This window comes from Phaeodactylum tricornutum, chromosome 12 (assembly GCF_000150955.2).
Source record: "Phaeodactylum tricornutum CCAP 1055/1 chromosome 12, whole genome shotgun sequence".
Classification (NCBI taxonomy): Eukaryota; Bacillariophyta; class Bacillariophyceae; order Surirellales; family Neidiaceae; genus Phaeodactylum; species Phaeodactylum tricornutum.
The window spans coordinates 178,131-200,892 of NC_011680.1; the positions used below are offsets into that span (position 1 = coordinate 178,131).

At 49.2% G+C, this 22,762-nt stretch overlaps 8 protein-coding genes across 8 annotated transcripts; 4 read left to right on the forward strand and 4 right to left on the reverse strand.

The window, feature by feature from the left end:
• Nucleotides 1-394: 394 nt before the first annotated feature.
• PHATRDRAFT_47012 (predicted protein) lies at nucleotides 395-4,609 on the forward strand (the record flags this gene model as incomplete). Its single annotated transcript, XM_002181116.1, has 1 exon — nucleotides 395-4,609. One exon carries the CDS (start codon nucleotides 395-397, stop codon nucleotides 4,451-4,453), a length of 4,059 nt encoding a protein of 1,352 aa, XP_002181152.1. The 3' UTR covers nucleotides 4,454-4,609.
• On the reverse strand, nucleotides 4,572-6,191 carry PHATRDRAFT_37109 (predicted protein; the record flags this gene model as incomplete). Its single annotated transcript, XM_002181284.1, has 1 exon — nucleotides 4,572-6,191. One exon carries the CDS (start codon nucleotides 6,189-6,191, stop codon nucleotides 4,572-4,574), a length of 1,620 nt encoding a protein of 539 aa, XP_002181320.1.
• Nucleotides 6,192-6,537: 346 nt separating this feature from the next.
• Nucleotides 6,538-9,863, reverse strand: PHATRDRAFT_54681 (endo-1,3-beta-glucosidase). The gene is made up of 3 exons (XM_002181285.1): nucleotides 9,383-9,863; nucleotides 9,271-9,305; nucleotides 6,538-9,187 (listed from the first exon to the last, which is right to left on the reverse strand). Exons 1-3 carry the CDS (start codon nucleotides 9,822-9,824, stop codon nucleotides 6,578-6,580), a joined length of 3,087 nt encoding a protein of 1,028 aa, XP_002181321.1. The 5' UTR covers nucleotides 9,825-9,863; the 3' UTR covers nucleotides 6,538-6,577.
• A 1,049-nt stretch (nucleotides 9,864-10,912) lies between these two features.
• PHATRDRAFT_37111 (predicted protein) lies at nucleotides 10,913-12,214 on the reverse strand (the record flags this gene model as incomplete). The annotated part of the gene is made up of 1 exon (XM_002181286.1): nucleotides 10,913-12,214. The coding sequence occupies one exon, from the start codon at nucleotides 12,212-12,214 to the stop codon at nucleotides 10,913-10,915; it is 1,302 nt and encodes a 433-aa protein (XP_002181322.1).
• A 328-nt stretch (nucleotides 12,215-12,542) lies between these two features.
• Nucleotides 12,543-13,883, forward strand: PHATRDRAFT_47014 (predicted protein; the record flags this gene model as incomplete). The annotated part of the gene is made up of 1 exon (XM_002181117.1): nucleotides 12,543-13,883. The coding sequence occupies one exon, from the start codon at nucleotides 12,543-12,545 to the stop codon at nucleotides 13,881-13,883; it is 1,341 nt and encodes a 446-aa protein (XP_002181153.1).
• Nucleotides 13,884-15,092: 1,209 nt separating this feature from the next.
• On the forward strand, nucleotides 15,093-16,467 carry PHATRDRAFT_47015 (predicted protein). Its single transcript, XM_002181118.1, has one exon. It carries the CDS (start codon nucleotides 15,199-15,201, stop codon nucleotides 16,348-16,350), a length of 1,152 nt encoding a protein of 383 aa, XP_002181154.1. The 5' UTR covers nucleotides 15,093-15,198; the 3' UTR covers nucleotides 16,351-16,467.
• A 489-nt stretch (nucleotides 16,468-16,956) lies between these two features.
• Nucleotides 16,957-18,551, reverse strand: PHATRDRAFT_51026 (histone deacetylase 1 isoform; the record flags this gene model as incomplete). Its single annotated transcript, XM_002181287.1, has 2 exons — nucleotides 18,357-18,551; nucleotides 16,957-18,170 (listed from the first exon to the last, which is right to left on the reverse strand). The coding sequence occupies exons 1-2, from the start codon at nucleotides 18,421-18,423 to the stop codon at nucleotides 16,957-16,959; spliced, it is 1,281 nt and encodes a 426-aa protein (XP_002181323.1). The 5' UTR covers nucleotides 18,424-18,551.
• Nucleotides 18,552-19,026: 475 nt separating this feature from the next.
• On the forward strand, nucleotides 19,027-22,707 carry PHATRDRAFT_47017 (predicted protein; the record flags this gene model as incomplete). Its single annotated transcript, XM_002181119.1, has 5 exons — nucleotides 19,027-20,713; nucleotides 20,741-21,349; nucleotides 21,453-22,133; nucleotides 22,185-22,600; nucleotides 22,666-22,707. 5 exons carry the CDS (start codon nucleotides 19,027-19,029, stop codon nucleotides 22,705-22,707), a joined length of 3,435 nt encoding a protein of 1,144 aa, XP_002181155.1.
• Nucleotides 22,708-22,762: the final 55 nt, after the last annotated feature.

The window sequence follows — 22,762 nt, forward strand, 5'->3', positions numbered from 1 at the left end:
TAATTATCTATTTCCGTGGACAGTCGACGGCCAGGGAGAACCGAGCACCTCACTGCGGGACATCCTGTTTCGTGCGAGCATATCTATTGCCTTCAGGGAATCCATCCGTCCCAATACGAACTGACTGTGGTACTAATAGTAAATCTCTCCCAACCACTGGTGCCTTACCCAGCTCTGCTATAGTAGAGCCAAACAGATCCCGTCGCTCACGAAAGTGGCCGACAATATTACCACTGCAGTCACGTCGGTGAAACGGTAGAGCGCAACAGAGCGACTCGAGACTTTTAGGTCCGGCACGCAACGCAGGAACAAACGCACCGCAAGTCTCGAGCAACACCGCTTCCAGCGCTACATCATTTCTGCTCGCTCGGCACAGAGGGCACGGCACACCAGCATGTACCATGACGATGCTTCCCCGTACGCGGCTCCGGGTGCAACGTTTGGTACCGAGTCCCACGGATCCGTTTCCGGCAGCAGCAACATTGGCGGTGGCCTCGCCCAACGTCATCGTTCGACCGAGTCTGCGACAGCGCCCTCTCCTTTTGTGCAGAGTCCAACCTCCTATACGTACCCGGCCGCCACTACTACCAATTCGGCTGCCTACGGATACTACGCCGGTGGTGCGGCGCCATCGGCGTATCCCAGTCCAAGCACACAATGGGGAACGCGACCGTCCAAGAACACGGCGCCAACTTACCAACATAACGGTGCAGCGATGGCGTTTTTGATTCCGTCGCTCTACGTAATGCTGATTCAAGATCACGTCCACGATGGAGCCAGCTGGTCATCCTCCACGCCTTTGACTACCTTTGCAATTCTGACTGTCCTGCTGTACTGCCTGGACATGTCCAATTTGCGGGAAGGGTTCTTGTACACACTTTGGTTGTCCGTCATTGTCGTGTTGAGTGTATGGGGGTGGGGTCTTTTGCTACAACTAGGAGACGAGGATGAACATTCGGGACTCAACGTACTCCTGATATTGTTGCAAACGGGGGTCTATGGATTCGTACTGGCGTCCGGAGCCACTTTTGTATCGCTTCAGTGTCATTGGATTGTTCAAACGATGCCTGTCAACACCAATGGCTCCACAGCAGCTGTCACTTCCAAAAGTATGTATCTAGATAAGCCTGCAAACCCACTCCCCAGTGCCTCCTCGGCCGAAGCGTCGGCCGCCGGAATTGGTTTGGAACACATGTTGCACGGTGTTGTCCCAGTGGTCTTTGCCGCCACCTGCACTCCCACGATTGTCGGCTACCTAGAATCCATGTATGGAAGAGACACTGCCGCTACGCTTATGCCATATATCTTTCTGTTTCTGTTGGTCTCGGCTCTCCTTGCGTTTGGCTCATCCACTACGAGCTTTCCGATCACACCAAGCGCAGCCGATAGAAGCGGCAACGGATCGAATCTCGACTCGAAAGCCATCAGCAGCAAACGACCAGACTTCATTATCCGACCACAAGTGGCTTTTTGGCATACGTCTCTGGTCTTGATTGTGCCCGTCACCATGCACGTTGGAATATGCTATAAACGCTTGCTCAGTCGATATGCCGACAGTGACGACTGGTACGATTGGTTCTTGGCCGTGGCTATTCCATACTTGTGTTTGTACGGATTATCGGCCTTGGACAATTCGGATGTGTTTCCTAACCCATACAGCAATCGGGCCTTATTTGGAGCAGGCGGGGTTACGCTGCGGGGGACACTTGTACCACTGGGGGTGTCCGTTCTCGCGTCCCTCGCCCTTCAGCAACGATATCTGATACCACTCTGCCATCAGTTTTCGTACCATTTCCTTGGCCACAAATCTTCAAGCTGGCTAGTGTCCTTATACTGGACCATAGCCACCTTGAGTTTCGTTCTCTGCGTTTGGTTCTGGGGAAGAAAAAGTGTCGTCACCAATCAGCCCATCTTTGGTGAATACCACGAAGACGTGGTCCAGCTAACGTTGTCACTTGGAGGTCTCGCCCTTGGCAAGGCATTTGGACTGCCCTGGAACTTTACCCCGTTGCCGATTCTAGCATTTTTGGGGCTGTCGCTCTGGTTGACGACCCGCATGCTTCGTTATTTGACTATATTCCTCTTTGTTGTACATGCAGCAGGTGTTGTCACTTTTACCTACCGATTTGCAGGTATTGATCACTCGCTGGCGTTGCCCTTGGGTATGAATGTATCGCTGATTCGATTTGGCATGTTGCTAGTAACGTCGTCCATATTGATTGGTTTAGTGGCCGGTCTTGGTGTGCGCTCAACGGGAGGATTCGGGGCTAAAATACTAAAAAATGTAGACGTCACGGGCCTGGTTTTGATTGCTTACACCTTGACTTCCATGGCGTTGGAGATTGCGTTACTGAAGCGTCCCGTCCCGTCGAGTGAGCTGATGGGCGTCGACGACAAGGATTTGGAAGAAGAGGACGAGATGCTGTACGATCACACCTGGGCGTATATGACAAGTTTTGTTGTCATCTGCATAACTGTTTTCATGAAGAAGGTCAGAATTCTTTCCGCTCGAACGTCCGGAATTGTCTTAGCCTTGGCGATGGGGAAAGCTGTATCGATTTTTATCGACGACGGTGAGGAGGAAGATCCAGCAGATGGCTCCTCGTTGACCGCTGTGTTCATCCGTGCACTTTGTGCAGCGGTGTTGTGCATTGTTATGTTCGCCCCACGGATCTTTTTGCAACCCATCTATCTCAAATCTGCTATTCGATCACGTGGGCTGTTTAACGGTCGCGGTGGATCAGAGCTTCCGACGAGAGCACTGCAAACAATCGTTCTCTACGCGTTTGTATTCTTGCCTATTGCTCTAGTCATCGCTATTCCATACGTGCTGTTTCCACTCGCCAGCGCGTTGGCTGGAGAATATGGTGGTGATTCTTTCTATTCCTCTACACCGCCTGTCTCCGAGTTGATAGGGTCGACGGTCGCATTGTGGGGTCTAGCTTGTCTTTCCACGCTGAACTTTTATCTACCTGATGGTGGAGGAGAAATGTGGAAGAAGCTTTCTGCTCTTGCCTTCCTGATGGGTGTGGGCATTTTTTTCACGGCGCCTACATTCGGCGCAGGTAACAAGGATGTCATGATGAACCCGTACGCTTCGATTTCTAGTGTCGGGTCGCAAATGGTATTGCGTAGTAAGAGTCGAACTGGAGGCTGGGGTCTCCTATCTGCTGCGCTGGCCACATTTCTTTCCATTGCGGGGCCTCTAGAATTGAAGGAAAGACGCAACAAATCTGGTCGAAAGGACAAGTATCTACTATTCAGAACGATGAGTTTTAGTCTTTTGTTTGGTGGAGGGGTTTCCTGGTTCATTATTCTACAAAGTATGAGCGAGACAGAATGGTTATACCTCTTTCTAACCTCCATTGCATGCATGACCATTGCCTTTCTCGGAACCGTTGCATCCGTCCTCGGCTACCATATTGAGCTTGAAAACTTTGAAGATGTTGACCAGATATTTCAAATTTGGATTCTTGCTTTGCCTGCCTTAATTCCCGTAACGGGTGCACCTCATTTCTTTAAATCCCAAGGCTCTCATCCGTTTGGCTCTGGTGGCTGGCTGGCAACCTACATGAGCATTGCGAGCATCACACTACTCGTCTTTGCTCTATCGTTGAGAAGCCGTCTTTTGAAGAATCAGTCCACGCGTTCAGTCGCTAATCTAAGCTCAATCTTCTCTTGGTTGTGCGCTGTCACCGTAATATACGGCAGATACGGCGTTTCTGGCATGGATGCCAACTACGACGTTATAACTTTCGCTGGGGTGCCATTTCCAATTTTAGGAACTATCATTGTATCTCCGATCTTGTTAGCACTTGAAGGCGAATCGGCATCCTCTGAGAGCAGGAGCCGAGTCCAAAGACTGACAACGGCTGGTCCTCGGACGCAATCATCGATGGGTTTAAAGTTTTCTTCGTTAAACGAATCTAACCGTTTCGCACCGTTGCTCACAGCGATCAATGTTGTGTTTATCGCTGCAAGCTTGTATGCAGTTCTCCTTCGTGGATCCGGTCTGTTCAATATGTTTGGAGCATCGGTCGCAAAGAGTCATGAAGGAGTTTTCTACAAAGTTTTCGGCGACGCTGACAAAGACAACGAGGACCTTGCCGTACTTGCTCAAAAGACTATTTCTCACAGCAAAGCGCTGGCCACTTCAGCAAAACTGGCGGGCAGTGGATTTTGGACGGCGGGCGGATTCTTTGGTCCAATGATGCACTTAGGTGGTATAGGGGCAACTGCTCCAAGCTTTGCTCTACAAATTGCGCATTGGTTCAAGTACAGGAACGTGTCCGCGTCAATTTCTACCCTCGTACTTCCTTTGAATGCTGTGCCGTTGATTCTGTGCCGCGGTATTCCAGCACTGCAAGCAGTGGCTCTTATCAATATAGTGACAGGTATTTTTCAGGCAGCCAGTATACGCAAAGCAGACCGACTCTCGCAAATGCAAATTTAGAGGACAAACCAAATTATAGAACCAAACCTTATACGTCGAGGTCTGTGATTGCGTTGCTGGAGAATCCTTTGAAGTCGGCACTCGACGTAATATGCATGTTTCAATATACCTTCTCTCATCATGTAGCTGATGTGGTAATAAGCATTCCGTTTGCCACCAAATGTCCCCGCCCTGCTTTGACGACCGCGTCTTGATAGCTGCCGATGCAAATTAGAAAAACTATACCTGTGAGAAACCATATCGCCAAGGTACCGATTCCGATACGTTGACTTATGCCAGCTTCGTTCAAGGCCGTAAATATCAGCGGGGGCAACCAAGTTAAAATTTGACCCGAAAACAAGTAGACTCCCATCAGCTCTGCATCTTGGCCCGTCGGAATGAGAACAGAGGCCAAGATTCTATCTGTCGTCCATTTCCAGCCAGTAGCCGTACCCCACACTACCGCTAGGACTCCTGTCTCGACTTGTTGTCCGGGTCCCTTTAAAACTATTGCCGCCAAAATAGTGTTTATCGTGATCAAAATGGTTGCCAATATTGAGGATCGTATGGGGTCGAGGCGCTTCATGGTTACACCGGCCAGGTACGCGCCCGGAACGGTTCCGAGGAGCATGGCGAGAATTGCAAAGCCGCTTTCGGTCGTATTGAAATCCAAAGTATCGGTGACGTACGTCAATGCAATCGTCGCCAGTGAATTGACGCCAGCGTCGACGAACGCAACGGAAAGGTAGAAATACTTAAGTGTAGGTAAGCTTTTGCAAATATGAATGCTTGTGCGGTAGACTTGAATGAAGCCGGCAGTCCAGATGGACTTTTCCGGCGGCAACGAGCGCGCGGAAGGACGGCTTTGGAGAAGCCGGAACCAGGCCAAGTAAAGAGTCAAGCTACTCAGCACAAACGCAGTAGAAAGTCCTACTCTTGCGACAGCAAGCTCGTTGTTAGAAAAACCTCCGAGCGTAGCAATACTGACGATGCTGGCGAGAAACAAAACCATTGACCCGAAACTTGCCACGGTAAAACTGCGAGTGAAGGTGCTAAGACGTTCCTCTTGATCGGTGAGTTCGGGAAGATATGCATAAGTAACCATGGTTTGTGCCCATCCAACGAGCGCCAATATCACCAGCACATTTGCCATGTAGAACCAGTTGTTTTGGGAGAGAAACACGAGCGGCAAAAGCAACAGGCAGAACATAATCGACAGCCATCTACCAAACAGCAGGCGATGCGGAGTGTAATCGACAATGGCTCCCATAAAAGGCATGAGTGCTGAACTTGAAACTCCCACCACCATGGTGTATATAGTCAAAAGTGACGATGGTCGAATTCCGTACACTCGTCCATAACACTCTGGAATCTCGTCTGATCCGTCGGGAGGATCGACAGCGCAGCCGGCGTCGGTTTTTGCAAGTCGTAACATGGCCGTGCTCAAAAATGCTCCCGCTGATATGAATGCAACTGCTCGGCCGATGGCATCCAGTGCCCACCCCAGCGCTTCAGCATTACCACAAAACCAGGGTTTCCCACGCCAGCGTGGGTAAAAACGGGGAAGTTGAGACGTATCGAAAGGTTCGGTCTCTAGCGAAGTTGTTGGTTGAGCGTCAGCTGTCCGATCTGTTCGATTCTTTTCACTTGCATGAATTTTTCTGCTGCATGCCTGTTGCTCTCGCGGTCCTTCATGCTCATCTATAAGATCGGCTGCTCCTAAGTCGCTTCGTGCTTCGTGCTCATGTTGTTGTTTCATTGTCCACGGCAAGTAATGTTACGCAAGAAATTCACTGTTCCGTGAAACTGCTATAATAATCAACTGTGACGCCGAAGCCCCGTCTGCTCTTGGACAAGCCCGAATTTCACAGCCAATCACATTTCTTCGCCTGTCTGTCGCGATGACAAGGAAGTGTGCATGCATTTTCGCGTTTTTACAGCTTGTAGAGCATGTTGACCACGAATGAAGTTGTATCTGACTTTGCAAAGGCTACTCACTCTAGTTAGCTAGTAGAATAGGAGATGAGGGAGACTGGACCGGAATACAATATCATGCAGCTGTTTCCTGATGACGAGCAGGAAACGCCTAACTGTAAGCGAAAATCCAAACCAAAAATATTTTTTTCTACGTGAAGGTACGTCCGATTAAGCTATGGTATGGAGGATCGCCAGAAAAGACACAATCAAACCACCGTTCAAGATAACTTGTGCAGAACTACTGGAGGCAGCGGTGCGGAATGAATTGTCTTGCAAGGCTGAATAGCTGATGGATAGTTGTGCGGAGCAGGCCTCGTCCAGTGTGCAGTCTGGATCCACGCAGTCAATCAGTCCGTCCCCATCCTGATCGAGACTATCCCCGCAGAATCCACTCTCCCCCGAGCTCAGAGCCAAACAGTAGTCATCTATTGCGGCAACCTCACAGTTCTCTCGGCAGCCTGAGAGGGTACTGTCCATGTTTCGGAAGTAAAATTGGTGAGAGGTTAGAGTGCCTGGGTCGAAGAAGAGAGCAATGGTATTGATAACCGTGTCATCCAGATCACCATCTGGGCGGTCCCAAAAGTCCAATGCTATACGTTCCCATTCGTTTCTCCTAGTGGTAAATGCCACGTATCGACTGTGGCGGCCCGTTGGATAATTGTCGGCCACTGCGGTCGGCAAGCTATCAAACTGAAGAATTATCTGAGTGCACTCAGGCGCGTCCGTCCAAACATCCATGTATATCTTTCGACGACCAATAACATATTCCGATGCTTTTTCAATAGAACCTGTTTGGTAGTAAATCATATCGTACAAAGTAGCTTCGTCGCGTGCATAATCCACTACCGGCGTCGAGCCGTCCGGAGCAACACCTGGAACAGTGTAGGGTGAAGTCGAAAGCCAGTATGCAGCCTGTTCCTCGATTGTAGCCGGATCGATCAGGCTAAAATCAACAGAGTATCCCGCCGAAAGAACGGCTGCATCGCAGCAATCCAAAAAAATGCTGTCAATCGTTGGACAGCACTGACCTGAAAGCCCAGCGCAAGTTCCAATGGCGACGCAATCGGCGCGACACATCTCGTCGTTCGCACAGTCAGGATCTTCGCAGTCAAACAAACCATCATTGTCGTTGTCAATTCCGTCGTTGCAGAAACCTGCTTCTGAGTTTGGATCGATCGGCCGGTTGTCGCAGCAATCAAGATAGACTGCGTCAATCGTAGGGCAACACACTCCCGCAAGATCCAACGCAGCGCATCGCGGCTGCGCGTCACACTCTGCTTCGTCGTTGGAATAAGACGGAGCAGCGCTGCTCGTAGGCCCGGAGGTTATGGGCATGATATTTGGTTTCGAGGACGGGATGTCCGATGAGCGACTAGTCACTCTAACAGTCCCAGTGGCGGTCGGGAAAGCAGTTTCACTCGAAGGCACTATTGAGGGAGGGTCAGAGGCGTTGCCCGTGGGCAACCCAGTGGGCGCCAATGTAGGGCTCAGCATCGTAGGCACTTCAGTTGCCCGTCCCTCTCTCAGAGGACAGGCAGGGTCTAGTCCGTAGCAATCCGCATCCTCACAGTCTATTTGATCGTCGCCATTGTATCCCTCACGATCGTTGTTTTCGCCATCTGTACACATTCCTTGTTCGGACTTGGCGTATGTACGGCAGGCATTGGTCGAAAGGGGTTCGCAATTGCTGGAGCAGCCTGCAGAAGAGCTGTCAAAGTTGCGGATCAGATATCGGTCACCGCGGAACAGAAATGGATCAATCAAAACGGCCAGCTGACTGACGGCGTTGTCAGCCACGCTTGTGTCCGGGCGATCATAGTATGTAAACTCGACGCGCTGGAAGCTCTCTGAATCGTCTAGGTATCCAACGTATCGACTATGTCGCCCGATTGGATAGTTGTCCGGTAATGCTGTGGTGGTATCTTCAAACTGAATTATAACTCGAGTGCAAGTGGCAGCCGTTGGCGATGATATGTCCATGTAAAACTTCTTCTGCTCTGACACATAGAGACTGGCGTCGGAGACATCAGAGGTACCGATGATGATGTTATCGTACAAGTCAGAAGCTAACCGATCGTATTGAAATGTTGGGATACCGTCGATCAGGAGGAAGCTCTGACTTCCTGTTGAAGCACCGATAGTAGTGCTGCCTTCCTCAATTGGCACCACGGCGAATTCTTTCTGGTAGAGGGGCTGAACTTCCACTGGCATACTGTAGCTTAGGGGACCACAGTCAGCGGTCTGGCCGACAGCTTGAATATACCCTGAGACCGAACCGAAGGCGACAATGATGCAGTTTCCATCATCCAAGGAGGGTGTAAAACTCGAGCCTGTCGGGACTGTCCAAGCAATATCGGTGAACAAAACGTCACTATCGTCAATACAATAGAGCCCATCGGCTCCATTGATCTGTACCAGGGACTCTCCGGTGATGCTTCCGATAGATCCTCCTGACATATCGTAGACACGAACGTAATCCACCTCCATTATCACATCCACAGCTTGATCGCGATCCGGATATCCTGGCCAATTTCCTCCGACAGCCAAATTGAGTATCAAATGGTAAGTCTGCTCGAATGGCCAGCTGTACTTGGGCTGAATGTCGGAATTTGTATACGACTGATACTCAAAGCCATCTACCAACCAGGCGATACGGTTTGGTGTCTTCTCGATTGTGTAAATATGAAAATTTTCGCTAGGACTGGTAGGCATTTTCAGTGGACCTCCCAACTCAGACTTGTCTCGAAACAAGTTACCGTAGTGAATGACTCCATAAGCCTGCATTTTATGTCCAAGGACGTTATGGGTTAGGCTATGAAAAAGCGAATCGTTGTGGTCGTGTTCTAGTCTTCGGTACTTACTGAATTGGGTTCTCTGCCAATAAACTCCATAATATCTGCATCAGAATACAGAAGAAACTATAAGTGTGGCCGAATCTTATCAGCTACACACAACATAGTGATAAATACGTACCAATCTCTCCACCTTTGGGCCACAGCACTTCCGGAGAAGGCATCATCCAGAATGCACCCCATAAGCCTTGACCAAGGGGGACTTTGATTCGCGCTTCGATGCGAACGTAAGGCTGGGTCAAATCAATGTCAAACTTCTCGAAGGAACGGATGCGTGCGGACGTAAACTCTTTCTCCCCGAAAGTTTGTCGCAAGGCGTTGATTTTGAGTGAACCATCCGCCACTGCAATATTTTGGCTACGGTAAAACTGAGCTTCGTTATTTCCCCAACCACAGAGGTCTACGGAGATATCGCAACCATCACCAATTTGCGGAGTCCAGTTGTCGGCGTTGAGATTGGAACCGTCAAACTCGTCACTCCAGATAAGAGTGGGGCAAGTTTGGGCAGTTGCCTTTGCTAAGCAAGCAGCTAGTAAGGCGGTAGAGAAGAGACGAATCGACATGGACAGTCCTCCCAAGAACTATTGGACTGCTTCACTTTGACAAATGCAGCTATCGGTAACGCGGAAATTGTGGTAGCCACTGGCTTTTTCGTCCTGCCCAACCGTGTCCGACCCCCGTCATCCAGTACTCACACACAAGCCAAAGTTGATAGCGCGGAGTGGCTCTTGCTTTTTTGTTTGGCCTTTCCCGACGTTCGTGCATACGTTGGAACGACTGAAGAGAACCAATCACTTAATCTCGACGGCTGTATCTAGTAAAGGTCAACGCAGCTTACATAGAGTCAAAAAATCGACGTGACTGAAATATATACAAGCCCAGATCGAGGATACTTCCCCGACCGCGCCAGCAGCAAACAAAAAATGCCTACATAAGGAAGCCGACAACAATAACGTATCGCGCACCAACAGAGTTTCGTGCCAAATTTTTTGGCACATTTCATTAAATGTAATGGCTCTTTTCTCGCCACCTTCGTAATTGATAGTCTCGCCAGCCAGCGTTGTCCATAGAATTCGACAAGAAATTGCTCTTGGTGTGGATTCCTGACTGTAAGAACGTGTAACTCCCGCTAATATGCCCAAATCGACAGGCGCAAACTGTCGGTTCGCTCTCTTTGGGAAAGATAGGAGGTCCAAAACAGGACGAACAACGAAAACAATACTGGTTGTATGAAAAAAAGTCATTTTCGTTTACTGTTGAGAAGAATACTATAGCGAGATCTTCACAGCAAGGAGTCGAGGAAAATTCACATAGCATACATTTGAGAAGCAATCAACTACTGGAAGCGTGCTACATTAAGCAACGATGCCAAAGCAATAAAGGGGTTTTGAAAAAGGACACGCAAGACAGGCTCTCTAGCCGGGGCCGATGAGTGGCTTCTGTTTCATGTTTTTAAGTGTGTACGCTCAATAGGCTAAATGATACGTGTCGTCGACCGAAAACTACTCCGGCTTCTTTCACACATGAAGAGATTTATAGAAATGCCGCGGAGAAAGCCATCGTGAATCAAAATGGCACAGGTAACCAAACAAACTCACCAGTAAGTCCGCAAGCCACAAATTGTTTCACTGTTAAGTCGATCCTCTATCTTCTACAAAATAACCCTTGGCATTTCCCCCTGCTTGGGAATAAATTGGTCGCGCACATCGTTTTGTACCGCACCCGCCAATTGCTGTAGGGGTAGCATCTGGAAGACATTCTCGATTTCCATGCCAACTTCGTCAATGCCTACCAGAACATAGGTTCCGACGGCGGTCGCTATGGAAATTCCGAGTGTGGAAAGCCCCGGAGATGAGAGCAAAGACATCGGTAGGAGCAAAACCCACATAACTACAACGCGACTCAAGTGTCGACTGTAGGTTGGTGGAATCGGACTCCCAAATAGCCGTTCGCACCCGCCAACGACCTCCTCCAACGATCCGATTTTATCTTCAATCACAAACTTTATTGCCGAAGAGGAAGATCGATCGATCAAAGATTCTAACATGTGCGAACAGATTTGTCGTAATCTGTATGTCACCGCGACGCTCGTTTTGGGATGCGAAGCAAGCCATTGGAAATCCCGTTCGTCAGGGAGCATGACCCGTAACACAGCCTGTTGCGACTCGGAACTTTCTCCACGCAATGTAGCCTTCAGGATCCATCCCATCATGGCTATATGTCGAATGGCTAATGTCGACGCTTGTGGGCAAGCAGGGTAAAGGTAAACCCTGATAACACTGGCCAACGATCGAGTGTGGAGGATTAAGCGACCCCATAATAATCTAGCTTCCAAAAGTCTTTGCATGCTGGCGTTCGCACGAAGCGTTAGTAACAATGCGAGCGGAGCTGCTAGAAATCCGAAGGCCTTGGACGGTTCCGTCGCCGTCAAGAACCTTAAGACCCAAAAATTCGATCGCGCCAGCCTCGCGACCAAAGCAGCCCAGGCTGCAGCGAGCAGAACCGTGGGGAGAATTTTGCGCGCGGTAGAGCTGGCTCCCCATCGGATAACATGGTTTGTATATCGCACGTGGGGAGGGCGAGAATGGCTTTCCCACGTACTGTGTGTCCAAATGCGAGTGTAGCTGGATCCAGCGGAAATGATAGCTGCCGGTGCGCTGAAATCAGCAGCTGGCGATACAGGGCGAATCGTCGATAGTTTTGCAAGATCTACGGACAGGTTTTGTAGCAGTGCTACTTTGAGAGCCTTGTTGCACGCATGCTCTCTTTCAGTCGAGGAATTGTGTGTGCCATCCACAAATTTTGCCGATAATCCGTTTCTTTCATACGTCTTTATGGAAGGCAGTTTGAACCTCATCTTATTTTGTGCTGCATGTCGAAAGGATTCAGCATAGTCGCATGATGTCAGTAGTGCAAGAAGCAACAAAGAGGCCCTCATTCGGGACACCGGCATGTTTTCGCTCACTTCCAAGACAAGTTCGAATAAAGAAGTGAGAAGATCGGAATGACAGGATGTTCGATCATTTCGACGAGACGTTCATTTCCATGCGATCGGCATTTACATTACATACGGTACTGCTTGTTTGAGAATTAGGAATCCACTAGAGAATTAGGAATCCGACGGTCGAGCCCAAAGTCATTTGATAGATACCAGCGATATTTGACGGACTACAGACAGAGCCAGCAGCTCAACGACGAAGACCACCAAGTTTCCTCGTGTCCACATTTTTGCTTCGGCAAACTAGCAAAAAACACTTACTGTTAGATTCACAGCAACAACTATGGGTGGATCGGGTGCCCAGAAACGAAGGCGCCTCCAACGGCAGCCACCAAAAGGTGGAAGCAGCAAAGAATATCATGCTAATGGGGACAACGGAAACAAGCTAGCAGTGAAGGGGGTAAATCGGTATCGAGCGATGCCCGCAGCAGACGCTCCGTTGACGAGAGCAATCCCTGCTCGTCTCCCTACAAACACCCCTCCATCGGGTCTTGCGTCACGAAGACTGCAAGCCATAAAGAGCAAAATAAAGAAGCCGAAACATTTAAAGCGAAAATTAGAGACGACCGACGATGCATCAGAGCGCCAGCTTCTTTTGACGCAGTTAAAAGAGTTTGAACATAAAAAGAATAATCTTGCTGCCAAATCACAGCCGTATCCGGCGAAGAAGGCCAGGACCGAGAGTAAGGCGTCAAATCAGGACGATTTCACTGAAAGCTCTTTTACCACAGAAAACAAACCTGAACAAGAAAGTCATAACCATGGTAGACACACTAAAACAGATGATCAGCTACCGGAGCGAAAAGAAGTTGCACAGTCCGTGTCGAAACAAGAGGAAGAAAAATCTCCGAATACGAACAGCGACGACTCGTCAGACGATGAAAGTGTAAACGAAGCTATTGCGCGCCAACGGGGGAAACGCCGCCGTGGCCGGAAAGATACGTCTATTTTAGTAGAGGCGATCACGCTTTCCGATACAAAGGCTGAAAACGCTACAGGGGGAAGAGTGGGCGACCCCGACCCAACAAACAAAACGACGACTCGACAGGATGATAATCGCTACTGCAGAGGACGAAAGCCAGTGACTGACTTTCGAGTTGGCGAAAGCTATCCTGGAAAAGTGGTGTATAGCAAACAGTTCGGCGTCTTTCTCGACATTGGGAGTCATTCGGACGCCTTCTGTCACGTATCACGCTGTCAGGACGACTTTGTCGAATCAGCGGAGGCCGTTCACCGGCCAGGCGATGAAGTCAGTGCGAGAATTCTGGAAATTGATAAGCGCCGCAAACGGATTACCGTGAGTTTACAGTCCGAGGCTAAACTCGAGGACGAACGCAAGTCGATTCAAGCTCGTCAACAGCGACTGGAGAAACGCAAACCCAAATCTAACAAGAATCAATCTCTTATTAGAAACGATAAAGACCCTGTGACACATTCTCATTCTTCGACAACCAACGACACCTTTACTAAGCAGCTTGGCGCCGAAGATAATGCAAGATCGGGTGTAAATTTTCCCGACTTGCTCAGCAAAGCACAATCGGAAATGACACCAACAGAACTCAAAAGAGCTCGTAAACTGGAACGCCGTGCAGCTCGTAGAGAGGCGCAACCGGAGAAACAATAAGAACGGAAACATTTCGCAAAATGGATCAAAAAGACTCTTTCAAGGGCGATTGACCTCTATACGAAAACGTTCCTGGAAGCAACAAGGGATGGTTTCGAATATATTTGTAGCGGAAAGAAAGAACGACGTTGCGTTAAGTGGGAACAACACAAATTCCTTATTTTAAACCGAGATTACTGCGTCGATGAACTATGCATCAATGTGGTGAAGTTGATCGGTCGCTCGCACCGAACGATAACCACCGTTAGGGTACCATTGGCGCTTTGTCGGTCGTTCTATCAGACCCATCGAGGGGGCATCACAATTCTTTCCCTTTAGCTATGGATCACTCAATATAGCTCATTTTGTTTTGCAGACGTACTGTCGCCTACGATTGGGATTTGTGTTAGCAAAACGAAATTCAAAATACAAGTGACGGAAGGAAGACGTCAAGGTCCGATTGACTGCTGATGTACTGCAGCGCCCTGAAGGGAGTTCGCTGCTTCTGCTGGTCCACCGTGTTGTCTACTGTAAATATTAGCATACCTTTTCATTTTCAAACACACGCTTCTACTGTTTGGAAAGTGGGTTTGTGATATCATAGAGCTAAAACATGAACCATGTTCGTCCTTGTCTAGAGAGATGAAACGGGTTTGGCCTGTCGTGCTTCCTCGGACCGGAATAGCTAAAAATGTCGTTCGTGTAGAAAGAGCCGTTGTGCCCGAGAGTCGTCTGTTAAAGAGGATTGACGGAGCATACGTGATATATGCAAGCGATAATGTTAGTCATGGTTGGTCAAACCAGTGGACCATAGCAACCGAACTTCGATACCAAAAGAGGATATGTCCATCTCGAAGACTGAAATGATTGGCTGACAAAGTCTACCAAGTCAGCATTTTTTTCGAAAGACTTGTGAACTAATTTTTTTATAGCGATTTTTTTCGAGTGGTTGAAATAAGCTCGGAAATCTCATTTGTTCCGTAGAATTCAACAGGATATTTTTACAGGCAACCTCGAAGTGGGAATGACTACAATCGTGGAGATCAAGAATTATATAGCCTCTTGCCGGTTTCCGTATTTACTGTGAATCACTGTAACATAAGTAAAAAAGCGACTTAGCCTCTGTAGCAGTTTCGTGAGGCGCTCTACTTGAGAGAGCCTCGTGCTGTGCTGTGAGGAAAGTCTGCTGCAAACCCAGTAAACGGAGAAAATCCCAACACACAAGTACGCCACAATCGCTAATACGAAGCAGCAATCCAAAGTCTCTGCGGGAGTTCAATCTGCGCAATCGATTCCACAATACAGCAAATTGCATCAAGCTTACGATACACAAAAGATGAATGACAGTTCGCAAAAGAAATCGGCGGGAAATTTTATGGTTGACGTGAATCTCACCATGCACGATGGCGGGGAAGAAACCACGAGGCGCGTGGTAGGCCCTTCGACCGTGTTCTCTCCAGCGATGACTTCCGTACCAGCGTCTCCTTTTCTTGCAGGGCCTTCTTCCACGCCATCCACAACATTGAAAACGGCACCGACAACTGCACTAGTGAAGGCAGCCGCGGAACCTTTCGTTTGGGATCTCTCGAGCGCTCCAACCCTTCCTGACCTCCACCCGTTGGAGCGGACCGCAGCATTTGTCCCACACGTTTCTTCCTCGGAGATATCCCGTCGAATTAGTCAAATACTACGGGAGCGATCCATTGAAGCGTGCTACGAAGATGACAAAGCCAAGGTCAAGTGCACTACGCCAGACGGGGTGGATTTTCGAATTCGTCTGTACCGTGGAAGGGGAGAATTTCATCACGGCATTATAGTGGAAGTCCAGAGGCGATTTGGTGCTGCATTTAGCTTCCACGGGGACACGTATGCTATTCTTAGTGCTGCAGAAGGGAAAGAGAATCAGCCTTGTTCGTCCACATCCAGTACTCTTCCGCTGGTTTCGGATTCGGACGACGAAAGTTACAGTCCCAATGGCGTTGCCTCCCTTTCGACTGTCTCCAAGATGCTGGTCTACCGTGATCACGATTCCTACCTTCTTGCTCTCCAAACACTTGCTGTCATCACAGATGCCAAAAATGTGGGCGAGAAGACTGCGTTCGCTGTCTCTACGGAGTTGTTACAGGTCGAGAGCGAAGTCGGCTCCAAGATCATCTCACTCCTCGTAGATCGTACGGTAGAGGATGATATCTTCAAGCTGCGTGTCATGGCTCTTACAGTTATTGCCAACGCCATTCAGACTGTTAAAGGTGATATTTCTGATATGGTGCGCGAAATGCTTCGACCAACCCTTCTCCAAGAAATGCAAGGTGCCCACAAGAACCCCCGAGCAGCCCAAATGGCTGCCAGGTGTGTGCAATTCCTACTCGAGGGCGATCACGATGTTGCCGAAGTCCACAGCGTACTACAAGTGGCCTTACAGGCTGGTCAGGTCCGACACGCTGGTTTAGAGCGACAAGCACAAGTCTGTCTCGATAAAATCGTTTGATCCAGCCCAGTGGAAATTTTCTGAGACACATACACCGTACCTATGCGTGCCTGTCTCTGTTTTTTTTACATTTCGTACGTAACCCAGTTAAACTTATATAGACAATATGCATTCTGTTTTCTGGTGTATGGCGTCTGTGATAAATTCCCATCTTCAGTACACGTCGGAGAAAAACCAACGGCACTCCATCTTGTGGACGCACCCTAGTTTGAACCACGCGCTTTTGAGGGCGTTGAAGACAGACTATTACCATAGGAAGAGTGAGAGTACACACAGAAAAGTCACGGACATGACGGAATTACGAAATGATCAGGGTGTTCAGTCTTTTTTTCATGGAAGAGACGTTGGAGAGACAGAAAAGTAAACGTAATTGCAACTACACAACCATGGTCAATATCGGTCTACAGGTAACAGTGGCGAGAAGACATGGGTTTGCTTTTAAAGCAGCAACGAAAGAGTCAAACACAACTAGGTTGCACTCACGATCCTAACAGTTTCAATTACAGGCCCCCGACCTTGTTATGCTGCTACCACAACTTGTTTTTGCAAATGTCGATTCCACGCTCGGACGCCAGTGCGCGCCAGTCTGACGAGATAGTGTCAGACTTACGCCGCCAGCTCGGACGCGTGTTCCTTTCGCCCAGTGTCTTCCCTCGTTACGCGCGCATCCGGATTTGATTCCTCCGCTGGAGGCTCGTCGTCCACTTCCATCGCCATAGAGCGAGGGTTGGTCTGTGAATCTATCTGTCCGGTTTGGATTTGTACGCTGGGCACGGGCTCAACTTGACTCAGTATATCCAAAAGCTGATTCTTGGTTTTATCCAAATAGGCTCGCGAGTTAAGATTTTCCATGTTCGAGACGGGCAAATGGAGCCGATAATCCGGTCCAAAGTACTCGAAATAATCGTTAAAGGGTAATTCGTCCGAAACTTTTTCTCCCGTAAGGACTGACGTTTCGTACGTCCAGCAGCGCGGTACATTGCGTAGCGTATAACCACCGCCTCCTAGCACCAGCATTGGAATATTGAAGGAGCGGACAAACTCAACACAGTTAGCGTGGCCCTGTGCCGAAAGATTAAAGCAGCCGAGACGATCGCCCGATAACGAATCGGCGCCGCATTGCAAGACAACAGCGCCCGGTGCGAATACTTCCATGATCTTGCCAATCACTGGACGAAAGATGGATTCGTACGAATCGTCATCCATACCGTCGTTGAGCGGGAAGTTAATGGCGTAGTTCTTGCCCTGGGCGTAGCCCACATCGAGGACGTCCCCGGTTCCTGGAAAGTACTCGCCAAACTTGTGAAAACTGACCGTCATGACGCGGTTGGTCGAGTAAAAGGCTTCTTCGACTCCATCTCCGTGATGAATATCAATGTCGATATATAGAACTCGTTCGTGTTTCTTGAGAAGCTCGAGAATGGCCAAGACACAGTCATTGACGTAACAGAATCCGGAGGCTTCGGCCTTTTTAGCGTGATGCAGACCGCCAGCCCAGTTGATAACAATATCGACGCGATTTTCGTTAAGCCGAGCGGCGCCGCCAATCGATCCGGATGTGTAGAGCTGACAAAACTCGAACAAACCGTCGAAGACCGGGCAGTCTTCTCCCACGTTGAAGCGCTGGAGGGGACGAATGTAATCCTGCATATTGTCGGGGGTAATGACTCGGAGGAAGTTGATGTAGTCGTCGCTGTGAAAACGCGTCATGGCGGTGGGCGAAACAAGACGAGGACGAAAGACCTCCATCTTGCGGTAGAGGCCGTAGTTGACGACGAGATTGTGCGTCATGCGCACGCGATGAGGCTTCATCGGATGGCCTACGCAAATACGGGAGAAAGCCAAGGGTGTGTGAGTAAGAGAAAGTCGTTCTCTGTCAATTGGAACACAGCCCCAGATATCAAGTAACCCATGGTGATTTTTGAAATACTCCAATTGTGCTGTTTGTTATTCATGGATAACCCAGTAGCGGGACAAATCTACGTATCCGAAGCACAACAACCCACCTTGGCCGTAATGGTAGTTTCCGATCTCGGCATCGTAAAAGTACGATACACGCCTAGAGTCCCCCATTGTATGTTTCTACTATCGAATTGGGACCTATTGAATCCAGGCGATATTAAAGTAGTATCAAAAATGGTTGCAAAATAGCTTTGATGTATAATGTATGTGCCTTCCTGTCTGTTGAGCGACAAAGACAAACGACGGTGGATTGTGTGTAGCAGATATCGTTCATGGTCCTTCAGTGTTGGGGAGGTCAGGGTGAATCCAGACATCGCGATCGTTTACGTTGCAACGTTGTGTCGCGCAACTGGTACGCGCGCGTTTCCCGAGATGGTCGATCACGAGCAATCCAGACTATCGTATGTACTGCCGTACGTTATTAAGGTCTGAAGGACAGTCTTCTCTTGTCGTCGATGGGATCGTCCGAGAAACGTCAAACGTCCAGACCGACCCTTTTTTCACCCAACCTCGGGCCACATTTCTTTCCGTTTTTCTCTCGCTCTCCCGTACGCAATCAGCTTTTGTGAGCCTTGGCATGAGCTTCCTCCATTCCATCATCCTGTATGTAGACCAGTCAATCATCCCCCCATCTAAAAGCCATTATAATTAATCGAACGAAGAGCCCATAAAAGATCAGTTCACGGTTACACTCAGTAGGTATTTAGAAGCAACATGCCGAGTGAAACGTTGGCCCGGTGTTCGTCGACAGGGAGCAGCAACAACGACGAAAGTCGCAGTACTTCGTCCTTGAGCACTACGACCGAAGAACTCTTTCGTATCTGGCAGACCAAGTGTCGCAGCCGCAACAATGAGGATCGTTTGCGGAAGGAAGCCTGTTCTTTCTTTCGATCTCTCTGTACCCACACGACCGTCGAGACGCCCTTGCAGCAAAAACTGACGACTCGGGCCAGTCACGAAGAAGCACTGGCTGTTCTCATTCGTGAGTTGGGCCCGGTGCTTCAAGAGACCACGCCGCGTATTGTAGCCTTGCATTGCCTACTCGGCGCCTTGGAAGGATGCGCCGAAGCGGGGTTGTCGTCCAACCTGACGCAGCTGCTCGGAAATTTCTTACTGACGTATTGTGGACCCATTGTGCTAGATGAAGCAGGCATTCGGGAAGACATGGACGAGGACTACGAAGAGCAGGTTCGAGATATAGCGATCCAGAGTCTTACTGTTCTTATTGAGAGCGTACCAAGTGATGTGGCGGCGACGACGGAACAAGTGGTTTCGCAACGGCTGGCGTTGGCCCGTGCGGGTGTGGAACGACGGTGCGCAGCGCCCGAACTCGAAGCTGTTATAGACGGCGCCAGCGATCACAATAGAAGCGATACTCCTCCAGCCGCCAGTCGTGTCGCCTCTGGCTTATCAACATTGCCTCGATCACGGCGGTCGTATTGTTTCGGGCTTTTGCAATCCGCCGTAGATAGTGTTGGTGTCATTATCTTGTCTTGTTCCATCGCAATAGGCGAAAACGAAAATGTCCAAGACGATTTGATAAAATTCGCACAATTTACTGCGATATGTTTGCACGGAGAATCAGACCCCCGGTGTTTGATGCAACTGCTGGTCTTGCTGGGACGCGTCCAGCGAGCATGGTATCCTGTATTGAAAGATTCCGAGTTTCCGGTGGACGATTTTTTTGACGCCGTTGCTCCCTACTATCCGATACAGTTCACGCCACCACCCAATAATCCCCACGGTATAACACGGGAAGGATTGAGTCGCGCCATTTTGGAGGTGCTGACTTTTGTTGGCTACGACAAAGTGGCACGTGACTTGCGGAAGGATCCATTGATAGGCTTGAGTCTAGGTATCGTTCTCGAGCGTATTGTTCCACCAGCGGAAGACGGCCCAGCCAATTGTGCCGATCAGCTACTTGGTATAAAGGATTTGTCTGTCCTACTATTCGGATCGTCTCCTTCGGTCACCTCTTCGTTCTCTCGGTTGGAGCTTTTGGATTCGGTAGCCCTGATGCATCTCTCGGATACAATGCTGACGATACATGATGAAGCATCGATGGCGGTCGTCAAAGGTGGAGCGGAAGAAGGTGTCGCCAAAGATTTGGCCGTTGAGACAAGGAAAATGATTTCTCAAATCGGTTTGGCATGCGAGCGAGCAAATAGCAATTTTGCCTGGGATACGTTCGTCGCCCAGCCGCTTCAGAGCTTGTCATCCAAGATGGTGTCAGAACCTTCATCGAGTCGGACAGCAATCGCCTACATGGCGTGCCTTTGTTCTTGTGGTGGACCCAAAACACTGAGACGTAGCTTGGAAACTGGACTGTCTCCTTTGTTGGAGAACCTACTAGGTGGACTTCAGGACGATCGGGACGAGGCAACAGCCATTTACGGGGTCGGTGCTTTTTTCTCGTCGTGCTTTGTAGGGTTGGAAAGCGCAAAGAAAGATGGAGTTTTAGTTCATCCCCATCCGTTACAGCCATACTCTACCAATGCCGTCGACAAACTGTGTTGCATTCTCGGTAATGGACGATCAGACGACTCGAATGGCGTGCGACCAACCTCCATTTGTGTCGCTGCAATTCGTGCCTTGGATTCAGTGTTGGTAGCAGCACCGGCTGAATTGCTGGGAAAAGAGGCAGTACAGAAACTCGCTCTTGTCATTACAGCTGTTGCGAGCGAGCTGATAAAATGTGGCACCTCCACACATACGTCGATCGAACCAAACGAACACGAATGGCTCGCGGCGTGCTGTCGAACAGTTGGTGCGTTTGTCGGGAAGACGTTGAATATAACCGACGAAGAGGAAGCCGCAAATCTACCTATTTCAGTTCTTCAGGTTGCACCCCTTAACATCTTGCTCAAAACCGAAATTCTTCCATCACTTGTGTCGGCATCGCAGCAGAACCGAGCCGACATCAAAGCTACTAGGTATGACAGGAACACCTTGGCGATTGCGTGCACATTTGGGCAGCATGCTGCCGCTTCTATCGTTCAAATACTTCTTAGAATGCTTAATGATGAGCTGAAGCAAGGTGATTCATTCATCTCTTCGAAAGCAGCTGCCGACGCTCTCTGTTTCGTATTATCAAGAGGTGGTGAGAACGCCGCAAGAGCTCTACAAGACGACGATAACAGGTTCGTCATGTACTCTCTTCGACGTTATTGAAACTCTTTCAACCGTTGGGGCCGAAACGAACGAAGACGATGGCATCGAAGCCCGCTTTCGAACAAGCATGCTAGAGCTACCGCCCACGAACGAAGACTCTGCGCGAATAGCTACCATCATTTGTCAGGCATATGATATCATCCCTCTTCTTTTGCCTTCGTATCAATCATTGGTCTCAGCTAAGCACTTGGAGCGACTGGTTTCGCTTGTGTCGCCATGTCTTCCCCCCCTCACACAAATTGATGCAGTCAAGGTGTCGCTTGTGCTGCCGTTTCTTGCCACGTCACTGCAGCATTCGTCAAGTGGTTTGGTAAGCTCTGATTTAGGTATACAAATTGGTCAAGCACTGGAACAAATCGTTGCCTACCTTTGTGATTTTACGTTGGACCCTGAGTATGATCACGAGGCTCGGTCATATGCAGCTGCCTGCCTTCAGATATCGATATCACGCTTCATTCCTCGGAATTCTAATCCTTGTCGTGTTGAATTGATTCTAAAAAAGCAGATTATTCCGCTGATATCAAAGTCAATCAACCGCACATCTGGGCTCTCCGAACGCTTGGTATACCAGTGTGAAGCTGAAGCTTTGACTTTATCAGAGTTGTTGTCGTTCTTGGGAGTGTTGGCTTCAGCAGCGGCATGTTGTGGTGGTACGTCGTCGAAAATATCCAATGAAATTGCTGTATTCCTCATCGATATAGCTTGTACCAAAAAGTCGGGCGCTCCTTTCAGCTCTGTGCCTGGGTTTTTGCTTGATGTCACTGTCTTCGATCGAGCGAATCCTGCGTATTCAAACGATCTAGCCATAGAGGCGGCTTCGGCGCTCGGTTCAGTCTTGTCCGTCACCAGGCGAAGCACAATCTGGAAACAGCGTTTATCATATTTGTCAGCAAAGCGTTTGGAGGACATCTTAAGTAGCAATGAGCGCATTAGCCCTGGAGGAGTTGCTTCGGCTTGCTACATCATTTGCTCAAGCAACATCAAGATGCTGAGTAGAATATCGCGCGAGCAGTTGATAGCAGTGGTGTCCTATGGTCTTTCCTCAAAAGCTGCTACAGAAGAGGAAACCTCCAGTGTATCAAATCGTCTCAAAATAAAAAAACTTGTTCTTGCTGCCGTCATCAAGATCCTCTGCGTTGCGCCCGAGCTGCTTGCGCAAAATTTGAACTACATTGTCACCAGTATAATGCGCTTATACGCTACGAGCCTTGGCTTAACCTCTGACTTGGAAATTACAAGCAAACTGCTTGCCTTGCAAGCTCTAGAAGCAACCGCGAAT